The 26313-nt window shown below is 44.5% G+C and overlaps 1 protein-coding gene across 4 annotated transcripts in view; it reads right to left on the bottom strand.

Moving 5' to 3' along the window:
* Positions 1-1035: 1035 nt before the first annotated feature.
* LOC147620748 (uncharacterized) overlaps positions 1036-26313 on the bottom strand; it is a 53529-nt gene continuing 28251 nt past the window's right edge. Inside the window, exons 4-8 of one of the 4 annotated variants that reach the window (XM_086825013.1) lie at positions 20393-20497; positions 20090-20290; positions 8694-9149; positions 1915-2300; positions 1036-1758 (exon numbers count right to left, since the gene is read on the bottom strand). In XM_086825013.1, coding sequence (XP_086681139.1) covers positions 1482-1758; positions 1915-2300; positions 8694-9149; positions 20090-20290; positions 20393-20497 — 1425 coding nt within the window. In that variant the 3' untranslated portion in view covers positions 1036-1481. The remainder of the gene's footprint in view (positions 1759-1914; positions 2301-8693; positions 9150-20089; positions 20291-20392; positions 20498-26313) is intronic. The other 3 variants (XM_086825015.1, XM_086825014.1, XM_086825016.1) reach the window with 3 other exon arrangements.

The raw sequence follows: 26313 nt of genomic DNA on the forward strand, positions 1-26313 counted from the left end.
CATGCTTAATCACCACTTCTTTCCACTTTAGGATTTCTCCAAACCCTAAGTCCAACATGATATCAAAGCTATCATCTATAATCATCATCATTAAGCTCTAATATTTACCCTATTAGTAATAATCCTATTCTTTCCTATTTGCATAAAAAAATGTAGCTTATATTGATCTGCTCATTACTCCCTCTTTACGCCATCTTCTTGGAAACGAAGCATATAGACTTGTAGCCAGCACACTAAGCTTCCTGCACATCAAAGGGCTTGGTCCAACTTGAGCAAAATGCAATCAAATACGCAAGGTACTCATCGTAAAAATGCAAGAAAAAACATGAAATCTATGCCTACAGCCCGAATCGATCAAATTTCTTTTAGCCATCAACAATTGGGTATACAAGGAGTTGTTACATTAGACCTTGAAGGTTTTCATCCACAAGTTGGTGAGAATCAAAGGCTCAATTTTCAGCATTCTAACATTAAGTCAATCGGTGATAATCAAGTACACTATTTCTCAACATTGAGGATTCAACTCTAGTATTAGGGAGTTGCTTTTGTATGCCATATAGCCACACAAAGGAGATGGAACACACAATATGATCTATCTAGCCCCCACAAACATTAATATGAACTATCTCGTAAATAAGAGAAAAACAAGATCTCCATGTCCTATGAATATATATATATTTATCAAATGTCATCTCTAATGAATTTGTTTAGTTCATGCCTTCATATTGCATGAGGCTGACAACTCTACTAAAAGGTCAAAATGCATCTATGAAGTGGACATGCTTCGTCATCCAACTTGTTGCCTTGACATTGTGTCATGGAGAGATGCCCGTGATCTATGTACATGAAGCATTGAAATGAGGCAATTGTGTATAGCGGTAGACTTACAAACTCTGCTAGAATGATGTGATGTCAGATGGAGGGCTTGGTGTGGAAGAGAGAAGAGAACTTCTCTATTGAGCTTGAGAGAGACTTATTCTTTATATATATATATATATATATAGAGAGAGAGAGAGAGAGAGAGAGAGAGAGTTATTCTTTCAAAATATGTAGGCTCACAATGTCTGCGGAGGTCAAATATGACCTACGGCACCATAACAGATGCAAAACACAATTTGAAGACTTCCATTGCTAAGGCATTGGAGCACAACATTTATGGCTTTATAATAGGGATGTCACCCATTCACGACATTAAATGCATCCACATTGAGTCACCTTCTTTTGTTTTAACAGTCTTTGCCAAGGCAATGGACCCATCAACAGAGTATGTGATCACACCATAACTGGATTAACTGGCATTACAAATATACGCATGGTAGGTTTCTTGCATTTTATTTAAACCCTCAATTATGTGATCACATCATACGTTTCATACTCTAGTGTATGGTAGGTATTATGAAGCACAACGCTAGCCCAAGCTATTCGTCAACGTCCAACACAACGGTTTTCATTGATGCCCAGGAAGCACATATAGCTTTAAGTCATAGAGACGATAAAGCCTCTAACTCCTTCAATTGGACATCAGAGGAATATTCAATAGATGGGGCACTTTGCATGTCCGGGTGGTGGTCGAAAATTGCCTTCACTGGGTCAAACTCAAAAGAAAGTTCTTGTATATCTGGTTTGTTTTGCATTTCCTCAAGCACTCTCTTGACAAGGCACACTTTCTCCTGCCAAGATTCAGTCCCCCATGATAGCCTTGAATTCAGACGCCCATCTTTCCCTTCACAAGCTTTTTGTAAAGCAGTTTCTGCAGCCCTGTGATTCAAAGAAGTCATAGGTTGTTTAAGTCCACTCACCTTTAGAGCTTTATTGTCCTATCTAAAGTAGCATCAGGAAAGATCAACGTTACTATTAGACTAACAAACACTAGCAATGAGAATGTTACGACAATGAATGGAAGCATGGAAACACCTGGTATTCCCTTTGTTGTAAAAAGCTTCAGCCATCTCTACCAGCAACGGTGAGAATGCATTAGACTGTAAAGCTTGATAAAATGCAAATTCTGCCTCTTCCATTCGGTCAGTTCTCAGAGATACAAGTGTCAAATATGCCCATATCTTGAAGCTCCAAGGATCCAAGACATTCCCTTCCACAAGGGCAGCTTCTGCATGCTTCATATCCTCCTCCTTATAGAACACCATTCCAGCTCCAAGCCAAGAGCTACTGCTAGGATTCGAAGAGCAAACTTCAAGAAATGTTTTCTTTGCTTTGTCTAACTGGTGGTCATGCAAGTAGCTTTTGCCCAGCTCCAAGCACCCAAGCACAAACAAGGGTTTCTCTCCACCGTATCGAGACATCTGCAGAAGATCAATGTTTAGATACATGTTGACATTATTTGCTTCACACAATGCATCTTCACTTTACACCCAGCAGCACTTGGAATGCCCCTCCATCATGTACACTCTACTAGCGAGCTACTCTGACAGTGCCATGTTGGCTACTCCAATACTGCTTGCTATCATCCATTACCAGTTATCTATGCCCACCTTCCAAGAAAATTGAGACCTTGGTATGCCAGTAGGGTCCTTGAGTTCACCAGGGTCAGACAGCTCAAGTTTGGAGTTGTCACCACAATGGCTAGTGTGAAGGATAAAATTGGGCTGCAAGTTTAGCGTGTCCATGCTGCAGGACTCCTATAGGCATGTCCTGCCCTCATATTCTGTATTGGCCCTGATCTTCACTCATTCACACTGCACTTTGGCCCACCCAGCATTATGGTAAACCTTTCTTCGAATGCTTCTGTGTCCACCATGGTCCTCGCTAGGTCTTACTCTGTTCAACTGACAGTTTATTTTTTTCCCAGAAAAGAGACTTCTATTAAGTAATATAAAATCATACAAAGGGAGATCTCAAACCAAAAGTTAGGGAGATCTGAACTACTCAGGGGCACTGTGCTGCCATAAATCCCCATAGGAGTAGAGAAGAAGAAAATACCATGGTTCCACTCTCTCATAAATCTGTTGCATTTTGTTTGTGCAGCTCTAGAAGATCCCTGTATACGGGCCCACGTGACCAAAAGAGTATGAACGATGTCACTCCATATACTGCAGATACACTGGGTATCATAAAGATGAATACCCTCGAAGGCCTCTGAGCATCTACTCTTCCAGATATGACACGCCGTTATAGTAGCAATAATCTCCCAGGTGGTGTCAATACTCAACGGAGGTGGTGTGTTTCGTAACTGGGATATATCCTCAAGCAAACATCTTTCAGCTATGCCCCTACGGACAAGAATAACAGGATCTGCAACCCTGCCCTTAAAAGGTGGTTGTGGGAAAGACCGAGTCAACCATGCAATAGCACCCCAAGTAATATAGATAGGGTCACTCCTCAATCTGCCCAAGAGCTGGGCTATAGATACCCAAATCCTCTGTGCTCCTTCGCACTCCCATAAGCAATGATAAAGTCTCGGATGGAGCTGGGCATCTAGGACAAGAGGATCCACGCCCAAAAATAGGTCTCCACTGGTTGGTGGGCAACCCACCGTGTAGAAACAGCCAGAAGAAGTAGGAAATCTCGCTCCTCCTGTACCAGTGCTAGAGTCTCTGCTAGGATCACCTCTGAATGAGGGATGTAATGTCATACACCTCCCAATATGAGGCCTAAGAGTGGGAACTCTCTGGATGTGTCCAAGCATGAGCAACCTGCCATTACACACAGTGTAGCTGAGGAAAGTATGTTCCTCATGTAGTCACATCAGTCCATTCCCACTCACCAGGGTCCCAATGTAGATATCGGATAGGGCATCCAGATTCCACCATATAACCATAGGCACCATCACAAAGCCCGGTGTGATCACTTGTACATCATATCTCTCCATCCACCATTCAGACTGAATGGAATAGAAGGCAACACTCTCTTCCTCCTCTAGCTTCGGGCATCCACCATATAGCCATAGGCGCCATCACAAAGCCCGGTGTGATCACTTGTACATCACATCTCTCCATCCGCCATTCAGACTGAATGGAATAGAAGGCAACACTCTCTTCCTCCTTTGGCTTTGGGAATCCCAACATCTAAAGGGACACGCCTGTCCCAAGAAAAACCCCAAACCACAAGTGATGATACTCATGTAAAAATGTAGTGGTTAGGTATAGCTGCATCAATCTGTGCAATCCGTTGGTGACTCCCTCCGAGATGCTGGGTAGATACCTCTCTCATCATCTAGAAGACACTTAAAATTCTTCCAGTCAAGTACTGTCGCTGCGCATCTCTCCTAGCTGGCCACTCTATATACCCTGCTGCACCCAAGGGTCTGCCAAGATCATCTCTGATAACATCGTTCCACATAATGGGCTGTAAGTCAACCTCATCTATTGAGCTTGGGGGTCTATGACATAAAAATATCCACATATTGCTCCAAGCTTGGATAATGGAAGAAACCAGTGGGGAGCACGCCCGCGGGAGAGGGGGGGGGGGGGGGTGTTGTTCAGCCTCAAAGAAAATAAAACGTGTGACGTGCCTCCAGTCAACCACCGGTCTCATGGACACATGTAAGAATACGATACATGAAGAAATCCTCAGGGCTCAGTACCAAGAAGGAATGCTCTAACCACCGATTTGCAAAGCAGAGCTTTACACTGTATCTCGTATCAATGATGTTCAATCCCCCTTCATGCTTGGGAAGGATAATAGTTTTCCCAAGCAACTCTGGCCCTGGTATCGGACATGCCATCAAGTCATGACCATAAGTTGTGGATCGCTCTCCGCAACTGTCTAATGCATCTACAGTCATAACAACAAAGAAGTGACATACCAAGCCGTGGCAAGCAACCCCTGGTTTACCACCAGGGCTCTAGACACTAGATCGAGCTTCTTGGAGCTCCAATGAAGGAGCTTTTTCTTTAGGCTCATGAGTACAGGGGCAAATTGTTGGGCAGGTGTAATGTCATCCTTACCTGGCATCCAAGATATCCGAAGCCAACATCTGTGCCCCAATCAATCCTCTCGAGGTCATTGACCCAAAATCCGACAGACTTAACGCCAATTTTTATAAAGGCTCCTGCTCTGCTGGACAAAACTCTTCCAAGGCAGTGCAAAATCAGCAAAAACACGAGTAAGATGCCTCAAGAAACATCGTTGCACCATCAGACAACTCAGAGTCCAAAAGCTTGCGCAATGGCAATCTCCATCGAGATGCTCCAGCACTGGAGTGAAGGAAAGTGCTCACAGTTTCCGCAACAATGACATACACTAGTGGAGCTAAGGGGCAGCTCTATCATACGGAGCGAGAATTTCAAAGCGCTCACCTCGACCTCCACAAGCAAGCAGTGTGTTGTGAGCCTCTTGATAAGGCAAGAGACACCTCTGATCCAATCTTGAGAAAATCCCATGCATGCGAGAGTACCCTCTAAGAAGTCCCCATCCACTTGTCAAAGGCTTTCTCAAAATCAAGTAGCAAGATTGCCAAAGGCTGATTACTTGACTTGGCACACTCTATCGCCTCCCAAAAGGAAACGATGCTTCTTTCTTGGAGGAATACATTCCGTGTGTCATGAATGACTATCTGTTAACACTAGCTGCAATCTCATGCTCACTTGGCAAGAATTTTGTATGTGGTCCCAAGCAATGTGGTGTCTCCATTGGGCAATGTTAGTCTCATCACCACCCTTTAGGAATGAGGTGGATAAGGACCTCGGTAAGAAAAGGAGGCATAGAGCCCGTGTTCCACATATCTTGTAATGCCACAGTGATCTCATCTCCACTGTCATCCCAAAAACTCATGAAAACGTGCAGAAGAGGCCATCATCCCCAGGACATTTACCATGTGGTAATGCCTGAATCGCATGTCTAAGCTCATCTGCCGAAAAAGGGGCATCAAATAATGCACACATGTCATCCGAAATCAACCTAGGCAAGGACTCCCAAACCTTCTATTGTGACCTATCCCTTTTAGGGGAGTGAGTCTCTACAAATAACAAGTCGCAGTAAAAATATGAGGCAATCCTCCTAACCATGTCAGGCTTTGAGTGGAGCACTCATAGCCTTGCAAGGAGTGGAGCACTCCTTGCGAGTCTTGCAGCTATCTAACAGATTCCCTGTTATGGGAGAGGCCATGGCCAGCAAAGGAATGTCTGTTACATCTACCTCCCATCTGAATCCAGAATGACTCTTGTGCATGATAACGAAACCATGCACGCTGCTCTAAAGAGTCCTGCAACTCAACCCTAACGGTGCATAATGCATCTGAGATCCACTGGGCATCAAGGTGTTTCTCAAGTTCCCTCTGCAAAGCACACAATCTACATCTGATGGCTGTCTCTCTTTCCAAGATCTCGTGTCTCCTGTCTAGGAACACATTGTGATAAAGATCACTGACACACTCTTAAGGCAAGAGCTACTCTTTGCCTGGAATCAGGAGCATCACAAGCTCTCCAAACATCCATCACCTGCCGAGATAACTCTGCATCTGAGTAAAGAGACTCTAGTATGCATACTCGAGGAGGAGAATTCTGGCTCCCCAGATCTCTAATGCACAAACTATAGGAGATTGATATGACTTTGAAGTGTCTAGGAAATGAAGATAGAGCCACCTCTATCAAGTGCCCAATCATCAACACAATAGCAGTCCAAGCAGGCATAAATGCAATGTGCACCACTCTTGCGATTACTCCAAGAAAAGAGGAGTGAATCTGGCTTCCTATGGAAGTCATCCTCTAACCAACAATCCCTATCATGAAAGGAAAAGATAAATCTCTCCCAAGATGCCTTCTCAAGCGGGTGAATGATGCCTTGATGTCCCCCTGGGTTGTTTGACTATGTTGAAGTCACCTCCAATGACCCAATGACCCAATGATCTCCCAGAGGGAGAAAGTGATGGAATTCTTTCTCCTCTTAAGGTTAGGAGCATACACATTCAGCACAGCAACTTTCAATCCAGCCTGCATAAAGCATAACCCATTGTGCTCTGGCACGGATAATAACTCCATGCCCAATCATGTAAGGAATTACCACAACTGTCACTGAAGTGTGCCCGGATAAAAGCTTGCCAAATCTAATGCACTGGCCGGCATCAAGCTTATGCTCCTGCATGAGCAAAATATCCACGGGACCATCCATAACTGCAAGTTCCTGGTGACACATCCATAACTGCAAGTTCCTGGTGACCTACTTCCGACAGCGAGTAAAGACGCCACCAACGCTTTGCACATTCCATGAGACAATCCTCATGGTAAAGAGGCAGAAAACATGGCACCAAATCTAATTTGGCACCTCTCATAGGTCTGCATTGTCCCTTTAAGGGGCCGAAAGTTATCAAGTGTGATGGCAATCGAGGAGCATAAGACACGTCGTCGTCAACATGAACATCACCAACTGACAATTAGGTTTTCCTCGTGAGAGAGTCTTACAAATTTAGAGTGTGGTTTTCTTCAAGGGGTTTCTTGGGAACTTCAATGCTATTCCTTAGCAAATAAGGCCCAATATCCTACAGAGATGGAGGAGACACCCGGTACCCCATTTTTTGCATACACTGCCCAGCTTGGCCATAGGATCCTGATGCCCGAGGTCGAGGGCACTCCAGCAGCAGCTGGACACTGGTAGTCTCAGGGCCTCTCACCTTTCTCTCAGATTTTTGGAAGAGGCTTTGGGACAATTTCTGACCTCGGAAGATCACTCTCTTTTTGTGGCTGCTGGCACATACGAGTTTGGCGATAGACACCTGGTTGGCCATTGGAGGTAGACTAGCATCATGTATGAGATGTGGCCATCCCCAAGAGTCTCAGTGACATTGTCTTTGGGATTGCCTGAAGGCTCAGCAAGTTTGGCAGTGGATTCTCTATATCTTCACTATGGACAAGGCCTCTTCCCATACTATTACTTGGGCACTGTCGCTTGGGCCATTGAAGCCGAGGTTGTCATGGCTTATGAGGAGGAAGGTGGGGGACTAGCCCTACAGGTCTCTCACCTTCGCATCTCGATAGTGCCAATCCCAGCCCCATCTAGTCACTGGACTCCTGGTTCGAGCCAAAGATGGGAGATTTGTAGCAGCATTGCCACATGGCACATCTGGAGAAATCGATGCAGCGAAGCCATCTAAGGCACCCACACCCCGCCTGCGAAGTCCATCGGGAGCATCTGGCTCGACATCATTCATACGCTGCAAGGCCAGTGGGGGAAGCTTCAGGGTGGTTTTGACCATATGTGGAAACATCGGGAAGCCTTCCTGAGGCTCTGCCGACCCGGTCCTTTTCTCACAGATAGTGGTGGTCAGCCCAGTCGGCACTATAGACAACCTGATTGGTTACCCCCCCACCACCCCTTGTATGAGATAGCCTTCTCCTCATAGAGCGGCCAGCCACAGGAGAAGTGCATCCTTGCCCCTTTTTTTGTTCTTTGATCCTCGCTCCATACATGGCGACAAGTTTGCACTTAGTCTTTTAAGGCTGTTTTCTGTTAACTAATAGAAGGATCTTGTTTCCGGAAAAAAAAAATTTAAGGCCCAATATTAGGTGCACACTTAATTCCAAAAGGACCCATTAAGAACTCGCTTCTGCATGTGGCCCTACAAAGCATCAATTTCATTACTTGTCTTTATTGAATCATGAATATGCATTAGCATGATGTGATACTTTTCAGCAAAATGCCTCTATATATTAACGGGTCTGATAAGAAAGAAAGGAGCAGCCTCCTCCCTGCAACTTTTGTTTTCTTTGAACGAATCTGCATAAATTGAAAGCAATTATCACCTTTTCATAAGCATTAATGGCCTGTTGGAGTGAAGAGGACGAATAGTAGAGATGACCCAGCAACATCCATGCTACTGCATGTGTATCACATGGAATAAGGGCCTCTTTGATCAGTTTTTCAGCTTCATCGAAATCACCTAGCAGCTCCTGGACCCTTGCTAAGCACAGTTTATATTCAATGTTGCAAGAGAAAGATGCATGCTCAATACTCAGAACTTCTAGAGCCTCTCTAGGCAAATGGAGATCTAACAAAAGCATAGCCGTGTCAACATAGGGATTGTTTGGAATATGATACTGAAGGATTGAGTGGGACAAGCTAAAAGGATGTTTTAGGAGACTGGAAGTGAGCTCATGAGAGGAAGAGCTTCTTGCATCTTTCCAAGTTGTATGGAGAATTTCTGCTCGCCTGAAACAGCTGCTTGCCTCCTCTATTTGGTTTCTGGTGGATAAATGAATCTGTCAATATCACAAACGCACAAGGTTAGCATCTATTTGGACACCTGATGATGAAAAGTTCACAAACAGCGGATCTTTAAAATACATACATATATATATGTGTGTGTGTGTGTGTGTGTGTGTGTGTATACTAGGTGTGTGTGTGTGTGTGTGGTGTGAGAGAAGGTGTTGGAGGCCGCCGAAGACCTGCTCGCCTGCTGTCGACTTGCTCCCTTGCTCTGTCGACCTGCTCGTCTGCTCCCTCATCCTGTTCGCCTGCTCGTGTGAGAGAACGTGTGGTGAGGTGCTTGTCCCAGGACTGTATCGGCCCTGTAGCCTTTACTGTGTCAGCCCTGCAGTAATCTACGCGACCTTCTGAGGCTACCCAGATGCTCTTTTTTCTCATCGCCAATCTGCTCTTCTTCATCTCTTCCTCGACCTGTGTGCGTGTATAGGAGTGTGTGTGTGTATGCGTGTGTGCTGTGCCTCGCTACAGGTCTATTTTTCCCCTTCTGTATAAGTCGCTTCAGCTCTCTGTTTTTCCTCTCCTTGTAAGATTGCATTCCAATAGTGCTGTTCCCCCTTTTTTTCCTGATCCGCGTCTTCCTGCTGAATCGATTGGTCTCGATGGCAGAATCAAGCAAGTACTATGTCAAGAGAGCTCTTTCTCCTGAACCTAAAAGACAATCAAGGGAATCTCTGCCCCCCATAGCTCCTTCATCTGAAGATGCTTCCTATGTGTTTGACATGTTGAATGAGGATTTTCAACAAAGTAGAAAGAGAATGGATACTACCTGCTCCGGAACTCACTTACAAGATGAAGTTACCTTCTCTTGTGCATCCTCTGAAGAAGCTCTCTCAAACTGCAGTCATCATCTTTTTTCCAGGTAAAATACCCTCGGCTAATGATGTGGGACAATGGGTGAATTCTCTCCTAGGTGGATGCTATGTAGAAGGAGTCTATTTTGCCTCCAGAGGATTTTATGAAGTTCATCTCTTGGATGTATTGACAAAACAAAAGATGCTGGAAATGTCCCCTTTATTTCTTGGTCGTCAAATGGTGCACGTCATGCCCTGGTCTCCTAACAAGGATTATCAGAATCTCATCAAACATCACTGCCCTGTATGGGTTGAAGTTGTTGATTTCCCAGATTATATGAGAACAGAGCTTCCAGGCTTAGCGATGACTTTGGGACAAGTGATTTGTCCCCCTCGTCCCACAGGTAACAAAAATCGTTTTTGCATTTTATGGGATATTGATAGACCAACCCCCTCTTCTATTGCAGTTCAGATTGAGGGTGTTAATTTGGGAAAGAAATATTTCACTTTGAAATGGGGCATTTTTGTCGGAGCTTGTTTCTCTTGTCACAAGTTCGGGCATCTAGCTTCGGAGTGTCCCTCAATCCTTCATCCGCCTCCTCCAGCTGCCATTCCTCCATCATCTAATAAAGGAGGTCAAAAGACTTATGTGGAAAAGATTGAAGCTAAAGGAGCAAAGCCTGCACTTCCTCCAGGGAACCCAGCCAATTTAGCCCAAAATAAGGATAAAGGAAAAAGCAAGCTAGTGGAAAATATTTCATCTTCTCACGAGGGTTGGCAGAATGCAAAGAAGACGGTGCCTCTCAAACAAAGACCTCTCCAATCTCGCAATTGGGATGCTTCTGCTCCGTCTCCTGGCCAACCTTCTACCTCTTCGGACAGCCCCATCTCAAAAGCATGGGTCAATGCAGTTAAGAAGGGTATTCCACTTTGTGAAGAAGATGATTTAGTCAGGGAATTGAATTTTGAGGGTCAGCAAGACCCTGTGGCAATGGCAGAGGCTTGATGCCTCCCTTTCTCTTTGAGGACTGCTCATCTCTTGTACATATTTTCATGCGTACTTCTCTTAAATGTTTTTCTTATAATATACAGGGCCTCTGTAATCAGCACAAATGGAGACTCCTATGGCATTATATAAACAATACTCATCCTGATGTTGTGTGTCTGCAAGAGCATAATCAGCATTCTTTTGCTGGCCAGCATGGGTTCTTTTTAGGCTATGATATATTTTATGCAGGATCTGGACAATTCTCTGGGCTGTGCATTTTAGCCAGACATGATCTGCAGCCCTGTGTAGCATTTAATGATCCTTATGGCCGATGGATGATTATCCAATGCATGATCAATGGAGAGATTTTTGAAATAGGCTCCTTGTATGCTTATCAAATTTCAGCTTCCAGAGCTCAAATGTGGGATTCCATTAACCAATATCCTTGGTCTTCAAATGCTTTACTTTGTGGTGATTTTAATAATTCCCCTCACTGGAAAGACAATACCACACATAAATCCCATATGATTCCCTCTGAAATCCAGCGATGGGAATATATGAATTCTTCTCTTCATACTGCAGATTTATGGACAGCAATTCACCCTTCGGTTTTGGGATTCACATATCATCATAATGCTTTTACAGAATATTGGGCCAGGCTTGATAGATGGTATCTTATTCATGCTCAGCAATATGATGATTATACATGTCAAATGTGGACTGATTATTCTCAACAACTATCTGATCATACTCCACTCTGGCTCAACCTTTCTTTTGGTATGCCTCTGGACGACATTCAGCTCTCTTTAGTCAGACACTTGCAGGTTAATCAATTATATCTTTCTCATGAAAAATTCCAGCAAATGATCAGATTGGCTTGTAAGCCATTGTTAGCTCATGCTCAGGAGGATCTGGATTTTGCTTGGAACTCCTTTGTTCATCGTATTCAAAATGTCATTAAGGAATATGGAAGATGGTACATGGCAGAAACTAGACAGCATATCCAGTGGGCAAAATCATACAAGCAGTCCTTGGTACAGATTAGCCATCAAAGGTCTCTTTCTGCTTCTGAACAGAATTCATTGTCTTGTGCTTCTTCCATAATTGATGCTAATGATAAACGCAAGCTTTCCAAATGGCAGACAAGGGCTAGAGTTAAACCTATGCTGGATAAGGGCTGCTCCTCGAAATCTTTCTTTCGAAATTTACACACGTACAGACAAAGTCAATCTATCATGAGAGTCAGGAAATCGGATGGTCTTTGGACCCAGTCTTTATCTCAGTTAGAAAAACAATGTCTGGATCATTTTCGGCTTCTTTTTTCTCTACCATCTTCTTCTACATCTCATGCTGCATTGGCTCGGAGCAGATTTATTGAGCTTGTTTCTCCTATTGTTTCTTTGCAAAAAGCTTCAATGCTGGAAATGTCCTTTTTAGATACAGAATTGGATGAAGCCCTCAAGCATTTGGGTAAACATAAATCCCCTGGTTGGGATGGTTTGACAGTTGAATTTTTTGTAGCCTTCTGGGCTGAATTGAAGGGTCCAATCTTGAAGCTCGTTAATGTAGCCTGGCAGCATCAACATCTTCCCTCAGCTTGGAAACATGGTCTTGTTAAGCTTCTGCCCAAAAAACCTCTGTGTGAAACAATGGATGACTGGAGGCCTATCACTTTGATGCCTGTTATATATAAACTTATTGCTAAAATGCTGGTACACCGGATAAAGGATATCCTTCATGATGGACTTCATCCCAGGCAATATGGTTTTGTTCCAAGAAGGCATATACATGATAATATCTCCAATACTCTTATTGCAATGGAATATGCAAAATACTCTGCTCAAGATGTCTTGGTCATGCAGGTGGATGTGGCAAAGGCATTTGATACGGTGCAGTGGGATTATGTTTCTCAAATCATGTCTAAACTTGGTTTTGGGCCAAAGCTAGTTAATGTCAGATACTGGCTTTACTCAGATTCCACTGCTCAATGCTTTATAGGGAAACATTTGTCTGAGTCTTGGACTCTAGAACGATCAGTTCGACAGGGATGCCCTCTCAGTGCTCTGTTCTATGCTATTGCTTCGCATCCTTTGCTTCTTTACATGGATCATCTGGTTGATACTAGACACTTAGAGGGGCTTCAGATTTCTGGTTCACGGCCTTTCATTGCACAGGCTTATGCAGATGATTCATTCTTCATGCCAAAGAACAGTCCTGTGGAGCTTCGTCTATTGATGGATACTCTTTCAGATTTTGGGTTGGCAGCTGGTTTAAAGATTAATTTTCGGAAATCAAAACTCTTACCTCTCAAGCATTGTGATTGGCATGCTATCCTGTGGCCCGGCCAGATTATTTATCCGGAAAGCATAGTAAGACACTTGGGCTATCCCATTGGCTGGAAAATCAGAAATAAGCAACAAATATCTTGGGTGCTAAACAAAATTAAGGACAAACTAGAATATTGGAAGATCTCCACTTGGCCATTACATGTACGGCTTCGAATTGTTCAGTCCATTGTTCTGGCTTATGTCCAATTCTACCTTCCTCTATTACACTGGTCATCTCGAGATCTTTTTTCTTTTATGTCTCAAGCCATGGAAATTTTTTGGAAAACTAAGCTTCATAAAAAAGCTTTAAGGTTGCTCAAAATGGACCTGGTTTGCTCGCCAAAAATGCATGGTGGTTTGAATATTATGAACATCAAATTTCATGTGCTGGCAAGAAAGATCACTATGCTCAAAACCTTCTTTCAGCAAGAACAGCCTTGGTCTATCATGTTGGCTATTCTGTGTGGTCGGATGCGCACAAATGCTTATGGTCGCTGGTTGGTTGATCCATCGGAAGTAGTGCTTGGCAAATTTCAAGGTAAAATCCCTGGTTGTCCATTTTCTACTTCCTTGATTCAGGATTGGAAGAAAGTGCTCTCCCGCATCAAATGGTCTCCCCATCCTGCTTCTATAGCTTCCTCGCTTCGAATGGAAAGCATACATTGGAGTGCTGTTTTTTACTCTCCCCTTGCTGTACAACAACCAATCAAAGCTTACAATCTTATGAAATTGGGCATCCGGTTCATCGATGATGTAGTGGATACTACAGGGCAAATTCTTTCTTTTCCGGCAGCTTGCCAACAATACAATCTTGGGATGCATCATAGATCTATATGGAAAGCTATTGCAGATCTCTTACACCCTTTCATTCCGATTCCAACATTGGATGTAAGAGACAGGCTTCAAGATTGGCATCTTCAGTCTTCAGGCTCGAGATTATCCTCTCAATCTTTGCATCAGTTGACTTCTATACAGGCTTATCGATTGATATTACCTCCTCCATGGATTGCTCAACATGCTAATTCTCTTTGGCATCTGGATAAGTCTTTAGCTTGGTGGAAAGCAAAACTGACTTTGATATGGAAGTTGAAAATGCCATTGAAACAGAGACTCTTTCTCTGGAGATGCATTGTTGGTATTTTTCCAGTGGGAGTGAAATTGGCTCAAAGAAGGATTGCCTCTCCTATTTGTCCAAGATGTCATCATACTACTGAGAGTGTTCCGCATTTATTGTGGTCTTGTTCATGTTCCAGAATCCTTCTAGACAAGATCTCCTATTTTTTATCTCTCAGATTTCCTGCACACAGATTCTACAAGTTTTTCTGGATGTTTGGCACCTTATCAGCTTCATTGTCACAGTATTCTCTTTTCTTCCATTGGATCAGATACTGGGCCTTGTGAACCCTCTGGCTACAGCGAAATCATACATATCTGAATTCACCCCTTCAGCAGCCTTATGAGTTCTTCCGAGCCTCGTTGCGGCAGTCTTTATATGATGCTGTGCATGAGGGAGATTTGGATGTTTCTTGTATTCAGCTTTTCTTTTACTGTTTCTGATAGATAGGGCATAGGCTCTTTTCTTGAGCACTGCCCTGCTCTTGCATAGAACTTTTTTACTGCTGTTTTTTGAGTTCTAGGGTTTAGACATCCTCCTGATGCCTAAACCCTTTTGTACATTCATGGTATAATGCAATTTCAACTAGTTTTACTATTAAAAAAAAAGTGTGTGTGTATACTATATATATATATATATATATATATATATATAGTGTGTGTGTGTGTGTGTGTGTGTGTGTGTGACACACACACATGCTTATGCATGTATGCATGCATGCATGCACACACCCACCGACCCATGTATGCATGCATGTATCTTGTATTTGTGCACATCCCTATATATCTGTATATATATGCATGTCTATGTATACATGTATATGTGTATATACATACATAATACATATGTATGAATGTATGTACACATACATGCATACATGTGTATGCATTTATGTACATGTGTGTGTAGCACACACATACACACACACCTCCGCAAATAGGAACAAAAGCTATGATGGTAACATGATGCCAAGTCATCCCCCATGGTATGACTGAAGAAGACATGCTCGCTAAGGTCTTAAAATTCAAGCTCCATGTATTACCATCTCCATGATGATGTGTATCACATCTAACCATACCAAGCAAAAGGACAACACGGGATTGGTCTATGTGCCTTCGATGGCATCTGAGTCTCCATACTATGAAACAGACCAAAAATCTCCCTTGAAGTGTGGGGAGCTCCAAAATTCTCGTTTGCAGCAGTCTTGGAGGGGAGTCATTATAGGAACTACTGCTTTCTCAGTTCCAGTTTGATCATGCATCCTTTACAGCATAGAAATATCACACATTATCTGCATGTAGCAACAATCGTCAAGCTTATGTAGCAACAATTGGCAAGCTTGGTAGTCTTTTATTCAGGAAAGGTGGATATCGATATCTTGACAGTATGGATTGGATGTGAAGAAAGGCTACTCCATCACATGTGCATTGATAGGTGAGGATAAAGTGATGTGAAAGACTTTGGCATTTAGTTCTGGAGGAACAAGATGTTTGTGGGAGAGAAGTTTGAATTAGCTTTGGTTGAAGTGCAGGGTACACTAGACAAGTTGGATCGATGCTGCATAACTAAGTGTGCCTCCTTGGGCATTGCCTTTCATTTCACATCAACAAAGTAAGGCTAGGAAAATTAGGTATTGCTTTTGTCCTATACAATAGCTGCTCTACCTCACGTAGTGACACTGCTGATCTGCCCACCATCCTGCTGCCCACAAGACACTCACCTTCTTGACTACACAATCAGTAATGCTAGATGAGCCAAGATTCTTTGACTACCGACCTAGAGAGCACACTGGGAGACCTTTGGCATCACATTACCCACGGATGCTCTTTTTTGAGGCAGATCTCCATGTTCTTCTGGCTCTCCCAGCACAATGGACTTTCGATCAACACTTGGAGACAGACCGTTGGTGCAGATCCCACATGCCCGCAATGCTTCATGGCTCTAGAGTAGTCCACTCATCATTGCATATGGGGTTGCAGAGAGGCCCACAGGATAGCAAGTCATCTCACACTTGATTGGCAAGATGAGGAGAAAAACTTGCTACATCACTTGGGGATCTATGGCCTAGCTTACACAGTCACGTCCTCAGTTATGTACGAGGGAGTAGATTTGGATAAGCCAATTTTTTCTTTTCAGGAAAGAGACTTCTATTAAAGTATGAAAAAAACCATACAACAATCACGGCTATAAAGCATGATATGGTCGTCAATAATCAATGGATCAGGAACAAGCACAAAGACCCCGGGTACACCATCAAAGGTGGCGGTGACAGTTGCGGAAGCTAAGAAAGAAAGAAAGAAAGAAAGATTTTATTAACGCCTTCCAAAAGACCGAACTCGGCCTATGAGACAAATCAGTGTACCTGTGGGTATCCTCTGTCATCCCAACAAAATGAAAAAGTACTGAACTAAAAAGCTGAATCCGGGTGTGCAATAAGTACAATGAGTGGGGGAGGGCATGGAGCTCTACTACTAGGAGAATGCAAAGCTATATGCATGGAGTATACAATCATGATATGCAATCTAGCTAGCTCCATCCTATACCATACTGGGGGTATAAAATGGTATACATCAATGAAGGGGGTGTCCACATCTCCCTGAAGAACATGCCTGGGTCTGCTCTGAAGCAAGCCAATCGCTCCGCACCCTCTCTGTGAAACTGAGCTCAGATCTCTGTCATCTCTCTCTGGTATAGGCGTGGTGTCCGAAAGCCAAGTGTCCTCTGTCTCCTGCGGGCTCTGAGTGTCTCTGCTCTCTGGAGAGTAATTCCTTGCTGTGTAGGGGCTGGGAGTGGGATGGATCTCTGAAAAAATGTAGTAATCTGTGTCTGTCGTCCCCCCACTGGAGTTGTCTGAGCCTGTAATGATGTCTCTCTGTGACGTATGTCTAGAATGAATCTCCCTAGTATGCGCTGGTCTGCTACCTCAAAGATCTGGCGTAGGGAATGTGGCTCTCTGAATAAAATGGGATATCTCTCTCTGATGGCTGTATATGCTCTGCATCTGCATACATAATGCTCCTCACTCTCCACCTCCTCTCTGCACAGTCTGCATACCCTCTCCTCTCGGGGGATCCGTGCTGCTCTGCCAGTCTCGATCTCCAATCGATGTGATGAAACTCTAAGCTGACCAATAGCCACTTGGGAGCCGTGTGGTAAAAAGCCCTCAATGTATCTAGGCCTCTCTATAAAGCCATCATCAGTGATACTCATGAAGTGATCTCTGTAGTATAGCATCTTCGGTGGAAGAGGCTGTGTAGGCGATATCCATGTCTCTCGTGTATAGAGCTGCCATAGGTCCTGTCTCAATACTCTGTTCCTCTCACTATGAGAGAGACGGATATGTGGTGCATCCCTGTCATACTGGAATGGTGGTAGATGATCCATGTCTAGGCCATGCTGTGAGAATCAATGTGTGACCTATGCATACCATGATCCTCTATCTCCTCCCTCAGCCAGCTGTCTAGATGCCTCAAAAGCTCTGTATGACAATCTATCCTGTGGCATCTCTCTGAATTTGTCTAGCAGGCATATAGTCTGGAATATGGCCTCTACCATCATAGGAGGTGCAACAAACTCTACTCGGATAATGTCATGAGGTACTGACGGTTTGCTGCGTATCATGCATGCCATCATGAGGGCCTGTGGTCTCTCTATGTCCACCAATGGGTAGCAAGGCCTGGCGCCCATACCACTGCTCCATACATGATTACATCAGTGCCGATGTGACTAATGTGTCAAATAGCCACCCCTTCGTCCGGGGCTCCTGAAAATGCGCCTAGTGGCACTGTCTCTCTGGCAAAGCCAATGCTGCATATCCCCGTGTCAATCTAGCTCTGGCTGCTGAACCCATGGTGACACGCGTGGCTGCTGCACAGAAGGTAACCCCTAGGTACACGTATGATGTCACCACCTCCACCTGGCGTCCTGCGAGAGTGAATGTCAGCTGACTCCTACCCTGTCTCGATGTATGAAAGACCATCACCTTGGTTTTCCCAAGTTCACAGTAAGACCCCTCTGTGTGCAGAAATCATGGAGTGCATGTAGATGCTGCTGTAGACCTCCTAGAGACTCAGACACTAATACAATATCATCAGCATAAAGTATAATATGTACTGAGGTACTTGCTAAATCAACTCCATCTCCGCCTCCCCGTGTAATGAAGTCAGCCGCCTCATCAATGTATAACCCAAATAGCGTGGGGGAAAGTGGATATCCTTGCTTCACACCAATGGTGCTAGCAATAGTCTCGGACATACCTCCTGGGCAGTCTGACTCGCCCAAAAACCTGCTCATATAATGCATAGATGCCCCATGTCATATCTGCTGGTACCAAGAGACTGTAGGCGCTGAAAGAGCCTCTCTCGTGGTACTGTGTCAAATGCCTTGCGGAAATCCACAAAGCAGCAATAGAGCTTTCTCTTCCTGACTCTGGCCTGATCAATCATACATCTCAAAGTAAATACATGGTCAGTGGTAGAGAAAGCTCTCCTGAAGCTTGCCTACCCTGATGAGCGTTAACCTACTCGCTCAGCATATAAGCTAGGCTCTTGCTCCAACACTGCACCATAGAGTTTGGCCAACACGTGGCCAACCATAACCGTCCTGTAGTTGCTCGGATCGAGCATATCCCCTGTTTTGTGGATCGGCACAATGGTGTGCATCGTCCACTCCACAGGCAAACCCTCTGCTAGTGCCCTGTTCAACAGGTGTGCAAGAAAAGGAGCCAAAGAATCTACTGCATATTGGATGCTCACCCTGTAGGCCCATATGGTCGTGGCCCGTCCATGCTGTAGGCGGCGGATAGCTTCCTTTACCATCGAGAGAGCCCGGAAGGGCCGGTACCTCTAAAACCTGGCCAAAGGATGCCCCTATGGAAGCTAAGAGCTTCCAATAAGACTGAGGAAGAGCAAGGAACCACAGTGAGACTAAGGTAAGGCGCTGATACTCCGCCACTGGATCAAAGCCCACCTGGTACTGAAAGAAGAAAATCTTCCTTGGGCCACATGGGAAGAGGCTGCCAGCCAAAACCTGAGAAGTGGCTTCTGGAGAATGAAAGTCCACCTGGAAGAAGCCTCGAACAGGCAGACGAGTATCCTGAAAGTGCACAGTCAGCTCCGAAGGGAGAGCTACTAGAAGCCATTCACGGGCCTACGAACGAGAGGGGTGGGAGCTATAAACCCTCCCACCTGTGTGATTTTTCAGATGGCACAGCCCAATCACTGCAAGACCCAAGGGCATCAACACTGTCTTTCCCAGATGGAAACCAAGTGGAGAGAGGAGCTGATGAATTGGAGTTTTCAGGAGTGAATTGCTTCAGCATGTACACTTCTCCAGTGATTATTCAGCTTAGAAATGATCAAGGACTGATGGCACATGGAACTAGCCAGATGTCTACATGCAACTGCTTGTTTCTTTTTTCACACCTTGGGCCCCCATTCAGAAATACTTTGCATGTTATGCCACAGATCTCTAGGAGTGGAAAACACATGCCAAGGCCACAACTTCAGCAAGGAATTTTTGCCTATCTTAGGACTCATACTAATGCCCTAGCAAACTGAGAGCAAAGATCTTGAAAATCCAGAGTGCAGTTGCAGTGCTGGCCTCCTCCATTCATATCATCAATTCCGATGTGCAAGTATTGTAAGACCCTCTTCAGATGGACAAACACAGAAGAGGCCAAAGCAGGACTCACAACATAAAAGTGGAAGTTTACCTGACCTACAAGTACCCATGCAATGACTTCCTCTTGTGAGTGCAACTCCGTTATCTTGTTTAGAAGCACTTCCGATTGGAGAGAGAAAGATCTATGCCACAATAGGCAGGCTAGTGCCAACAAACTCAACACATGATCTTGACGTAAATTGATGGCTTCCCTGAAGCACTCCTCTGCTTTACCATGGTCCTTTTGTTTTCCCTGCAATACACACCATTTTATTACTACAAAATTTTATTTTATGACAGAGTGTAGGAGCAGCCGACTAAAGAAGCCACAGTGAAGCGAGAATTGCCTGCATACCCTCATACAAAACAAACCGTACTCAAGCCAAATATCTGGGTTCGTTATGTCTTCAGAAACACTTTCTTCGTAGCATTTATTTGCAGATAGATAGTCCCCATCAGCCTGGCAACCTATACAAGTCTGGTGTTAAAAATTAAAAAGAAACATACATGTACCTTTGCCTAATTAGAGCTGGTAAAGATTGAACCCTGCACTGTGTCTTTTCCATAACATTTATTTGTTGGCTTTAACATAGCATACACAAAGCAATATAGATGATCGGAGCAGCACATAACTATTCAACTAACACACGCCCTGTAACATGCACCCATGCACTGAGGTGCTATGTAACACACTCGCTCATCATCAGTGCTACAGTTGTACATCAGTAGAACCTTTTATGGATTTATTTGTTTTATGCCGTGACCCCATTGTGAGTCCTAGTCCAAGGACATGTATGGCACAAGCAACATAGGTCGTATCTGAAGCCTTAGGTGTTGGTATGTGTCATTTAACCCACTTTCAGAACATAGCATTTGGGTCATCCTAGAGTAGATCCATGTAGTAAGCATGTAGAAAAAAACGTTTCGGCTAGCCTTTGGCCAGCCTTAGGAAGCCTTGCATATGGGCTACCCGAGGGCCAGTCCATGGGCATCAAGCCCTTATGCCTAGTCAGCCAACATGCCCAACATGGAAAGGTCCAGTCGGCCAACAGACAGAGACCCGTAGCCACGTGTGTGAAAGCGCCTGCATAAAATAGCATTTTCAGCATGTGGTGGGCATTAATAAACAGGCCGACAGCATATGTAGATAGCCAACTTGCACTACGGCCCTAAATAAGGCACCCTTCTGCCCATTCACTAAATCATCTCATTCTTGCATAATTCAGCAGTGAAACACGACAGTTATCGTGTGTGCTTGAGTATTACCCCATGTCTCACCCAAAACTAGTATTTAAGTAGGTTAAGGGATATCCGGTACAGTCTGTATTTTTCAAGTACATACATCTCTACAGCAGAGCACCTTCGTGTGCTACTGTTCCATTCAGCCATAAGCCACATCCCCTCAGCAGATCTGGGTGTGCATATTGGCTCCCGATGTGGCTTCTAAGTTGTCTACAGACCGTATGATGGTTCAGTCGATGATTGGTCTACCTCATCCTTGTGTTTGGCATTCTTAAGTTAACCATCGTCAGTAACTTCTTGGTAAAATCTGCATTGTAAAGTTCTCCAAAGTAACGAAAGAAAATACTCTTGCTTGTGGGAGGGGGCGCCGAAGTGGGTAATTGGGAGCCCATCTGGTCTGGACTCTCCATCTTCTATCTCTACAACTCTATCTCCTTATTCAAAAATTAAATTGGATTGCTTAAACTCCTTCAAACAAAAAAGGTATAAAGAAGAGTAGTACAAGATCATACCGGCTACATGCTACATTGGTATCAGAGCTTGTTGTGACAAAGCTTGGCTACCTAAAGTGATAGCATCCCGTGGATTGTAAGACTGAGGTCGGGAAAAACCACCCAGATGTCCACCATGTCACGAGACGAAGAAGAAAGCTTCAAAGAAGACACCACCAAAGAAGAAAGCAACAAAGAAGAAACAACACTTCTACAAAGCAACAAAGATTTTATCCAAGAGCTAATTTAGCAAAACAGATTGCTAAAGCAACAAGTTTGTTCCTAGTGCTAATTCTTGGGATTAGTGGCCTAATCCAACAAGATTAGGGGAGCCCTGGGATTAGGAGAAAGTAGGCTTATACGGGCGGCTAAGGTTATTATTAATAAATCCATGTGTACTGGTGATTTCTAACATGGTGGTTGGTTATACCAGCAGTGGACACTACATAAGTGAAACATGGGTTATTGTTGTCATAACCTCAATATTTGTAACATGCAGCGGAAGTATTCATATTGTAGGATCCTGTCACACAAATGCTCACACCGTCTTCTGTATCCTGAGTTTCGCGAGTTTAGCAATCCACTTTTAAGACTTCAAACTTTAAGAGATTTGAGAGAGAGAAAGAGAAACTGTACACCATATGGGGTCCCGAATTACCCACTGAAGGGCCCCCTATCCCGTTACCAGAATAGTATTTGCTTTATTATCTTTGAAGAGACTGACAGTGTGACTGACGATAAGCCAAACGCAAGATCTCTGAAGACCAAGAGTCGGACTGAACTATACACGACTGTAGAAGCACCAATGATGTCCAATCTCGAGCCTATGCACTCTTCCCAATGGAATGAGGAAGGGATGCAAAGCTGAGGCTTCACCAAGTGGCTGGAGCAAAACGATGAATAGATGAATGCTGAAAATTGTATGAATGCAAAAAACGTAAGGTTGAATGATGACTGAATGCTGAAACTGCTGCGTTTTGCTGATGCAGGGGCTAAATGCTCATGCGTTGATGCGCCTAGGGCTATAGGATGAAAACGCTGAGGTATGATGGCTGAAATCTGCAATCGCTTTATGCTCCTTGTGCTGAAGGCTCCAAGCATTTGATTGCTCTATGCTGAATATGATGAACGAATGAATGAATACCATGCTGGGCTATTTATATGGGTCAGAGGAGCTAGTCAGCTGGCTACAGGGCTGGCCGACTGCTCATGTCCACATAAAATATATAAATGATGTATAAAATGCTGGAATTTGTGGAAAAAATACCAAAAATTTCCTAGTAAATATTCTGATAAATACTAGATGATATCTGGGGTTTCTGCAATGGTCTAGATGCAATGAATGAATGATATGCAATATGCAGAATGCTTTCTAATGCAAACCTAAGGTTTCTACTGACTCTACATGCATGAATGCACCTACGTAGCTCGTGCCTGACTTATCCTGGACTGAGGATTACAATGGGGTCACGGCGTACGACAAATTTCATCCTGAAAGGTACTAATACTGATACAATGTTGCACTAATGATGATGAACCAACTTGTCACCATGCACTACAGTGCAAAGTGCATGTGACATTCCCTCCTGCTTAGCTTGGCGGCAGGTTCATGGCTTCCAAGTAGTCCGCCAAACAACTGGGGATACTCTTGAAAGAATTCCTCGTCTAGCCATACGACTTCGTTGGGTACCTCGATCTCGGAATTTCGTATAGAACTGACGTATCCGTCGACCAGAACCATGCTTCCAACGATCAAGAAGGATCTGCTCGGGCTCGATGACTTCGGCTTCGTCTACCACGTTTGGTTGTTGTTCATATGAAACATCAAAAACTTCTGGTCCAACATATGGTTTTAGCCAAGAAACATGGAAAACATCATGCATCTTCCAACTGTTAGGCAATTTTAACTTCATGGAGACAACACTTAACTTTTTAACTATTGGAAAAGGTCCAAAACTACGGAATGAAAGCTTGGGACAACGTTTGCCCACTTGTTTCAATCTTTGTTTCATGATGCGCAGATAGATCCTATCCCCTTTCTTCAAGTGGATATCTTGTCTAAACTTACTTGCTTGTCTGTGAACTAAATAATGGCCAGGCTCAAAATTGAGGGCCAGACTGGGTTGAGTACCAAACTCTGCGGAATTGACATACTGATCTTCTATGCTATTTAAGCCTTATCCAGAGATGTTGAGAATGTTAGTGCATGAGGTATACAAGACTGACTTTCGGGTGGAGTTTGAGGAGCATTCTGTTGCTCTACGGGACCGCGAGACTGACCAGGTTGTTTGGGAAGGCGGCGTGGAGAATGGTATATACAAACTCTCCACACTCTCCTCTTTGACAGGTTCTCAGGTTGGTGACTTGTGGCACTTTCGGTTTGGCCACTTGAATGTGGATATGCTACGGTGAGCTTTCCAGGACCAGATGGTGGTTGGCTTGCCAGATGTTGGCAACAGGTAAGGACGCTGCAGTTCTTGCATTCGTGGTAAGCAACACAGGGAATCTTTTCTGAAGCAGGCTTCCAGGCGGGCTTCAAAACCATTGGAGTTGTTACACACTGACTTGTGTGGACCCATGCGCGGACAGCATCCTTGGGAGGTTCTTTGTACTTCATGCTGCTGCTTGATGATTGTTCCAAATTCACACGGGTTTATTTCTTTTCACAGAAGGACCAAGCTTTCGCTCGGTTCAAGGAGTGGCATGTAATGGTGGAGAAAGAGTCTAGCTTGCAGGTGAAGACTCTTCGGGCTAACAAAGGAGGTGAATTTTCTTCTAATGCCTTCGTGAGATTTTGTGCGGAACATGGCATCAAGAGAGAGCTGGCCAATACAGGTTCGCCGTCAGAGAATGGAGTAGTTGAACGTAAGAACAGAACTGTGGTGGAGATGGCGAGGACGATGCTGGAGCATCGTGATCTTCCTCGTCCACTTTGGGGAGAGGTTGTGGCTACAGCTGTCCATATCCTCAACCGTTCTCCGATGACTTCAGTACCGAACATGACTCCCTTTGAGGCATATTTTGGCAAGAAACCTGATGTCTCCCATTCCGTGTATTTGGGAGTGATGCGTATGTTCACATTCCGAAGATGCAGAGGGGGAAGCTCGACTCAAAGTCCCAAAAGCTTGTCTTTGTGGGATATAACTCTCTTTCCAACGGATACAGGTTGTATGATCCAGAGAGGAGCGAGGTTGTTGTCAACAGGGATGTGGTTTTTGATGAGCATGTTCTAGTTTCCACTGTTGATGAACCGCCACTTCTTGGAGACCCAAAGGATTTTGATGATGATTCCCAGTCGATTGTTCTAGCTGGACAACCTCAGCCAGTTCAGAAGGTTGACCCCGCAGCTGGAGATGAGCCCCCGCAACAGCACGAGGCTCCGCGTTCTGTTCAAGTACCCAGGTGGTTAGTGGACACCCTTCGGGAGTCAGGTGTCACGGAGCTTCCCTCCAAATGGACCACAGAGGACGAACCTCAAAGATCGCACAAAGTCCGTGATAAAAGTCATTCAGCGGAGCTTTTACAGGTAAACTATGCTTTGATGTCTCGTATCATGCGGGACAAAGAGCCCACTTCCGTCAAGGAAGCCCTTGCACAGGATACTTAGAGGAAAGCCATGCAAGTGGAACTCGATGCCATTGAAAAGAATAACACTTGGGAGTTGGTACCGAGGCCATCGAAACGGTCTGTCATTGGTGTCAAGTGGGTCTTTAAGACCAAGTATACGTCAAATGGGTCGGTGGACAAACACAAAGCCAGACTTGTGGCTAAGGGTTATGCTCAGCGGCCAGGCATCGACTATGAGGATACCTTTGCACCGACGGCGAGGATGACCACAATTTGGACTGTTCTTGCCCTTGCTTCTTCTCAGCGGTGGTCCTCAAATCTGCGTTCCTTAATGGTGACCTACAGGAGGAGGTGTATGTTGAGCAGCCTCCAGGCTTTGAGATTCCACAATCAAAGGGTATGGTTTACAGGTTGAGGAAGGCCTTGTATGGTCTTAAACAGGCTCCCACGGCTTGGAATCAAAAGATTGATTCATTCTTTCTACAGACTGGATTTCAGAGATCGGTTGCAGATCCCAACCTTTATCTCTTTCGGGAACGCGGCATGGTCACGATCATCCTTTATGTGGATGACCTCATTCTCACCGGCGGTCATGTGGAGCACATTACAATGACGAAGGCTACCCTGTCAAAGGAGTTTGAGATTACCGATTTAGGCTTACTCCACTTCTTCTTGGGATTGGAGATCTGGCAAACCCAGAGGGGGTTCTTTGTCTCTCAGCAGTGGTATGTTCATGAGTTGCTTGAGGCCTTTGGGATGGAGAACTGCAAGCCTATCACGTCGCCGATGGACCCAAACACGAAGCTGGCAGTGAGACTGATCCTTGTGAGCCAATTGATGCCTCTCTGTACCGGAAGCTGGTTGGTTCATTGATCTGGTTGCTGAACACCATATTGGACTTGAGCTTTTCTGTGGGAATATTGAGCTCATTCATGCAGACGCTATTGAAGTCTCATTGGAACGCAGGATTGCGGAT

Source organism: Cibotium barometz, chromosome 31, assembly GCF_041138505.1.
Source record: "Cibotium barometz isolate CiBa-2024 chromosome 31, ASM4113850v1, whole genome shotgun sequence".
Classification (NCBI taxonomy): Eukaryota; Viridiplantae; Streptophyta; class Polypodiopsida; order Cyatheales; family Cibotiaceae; genus Cibotium; species Cibotium barometz.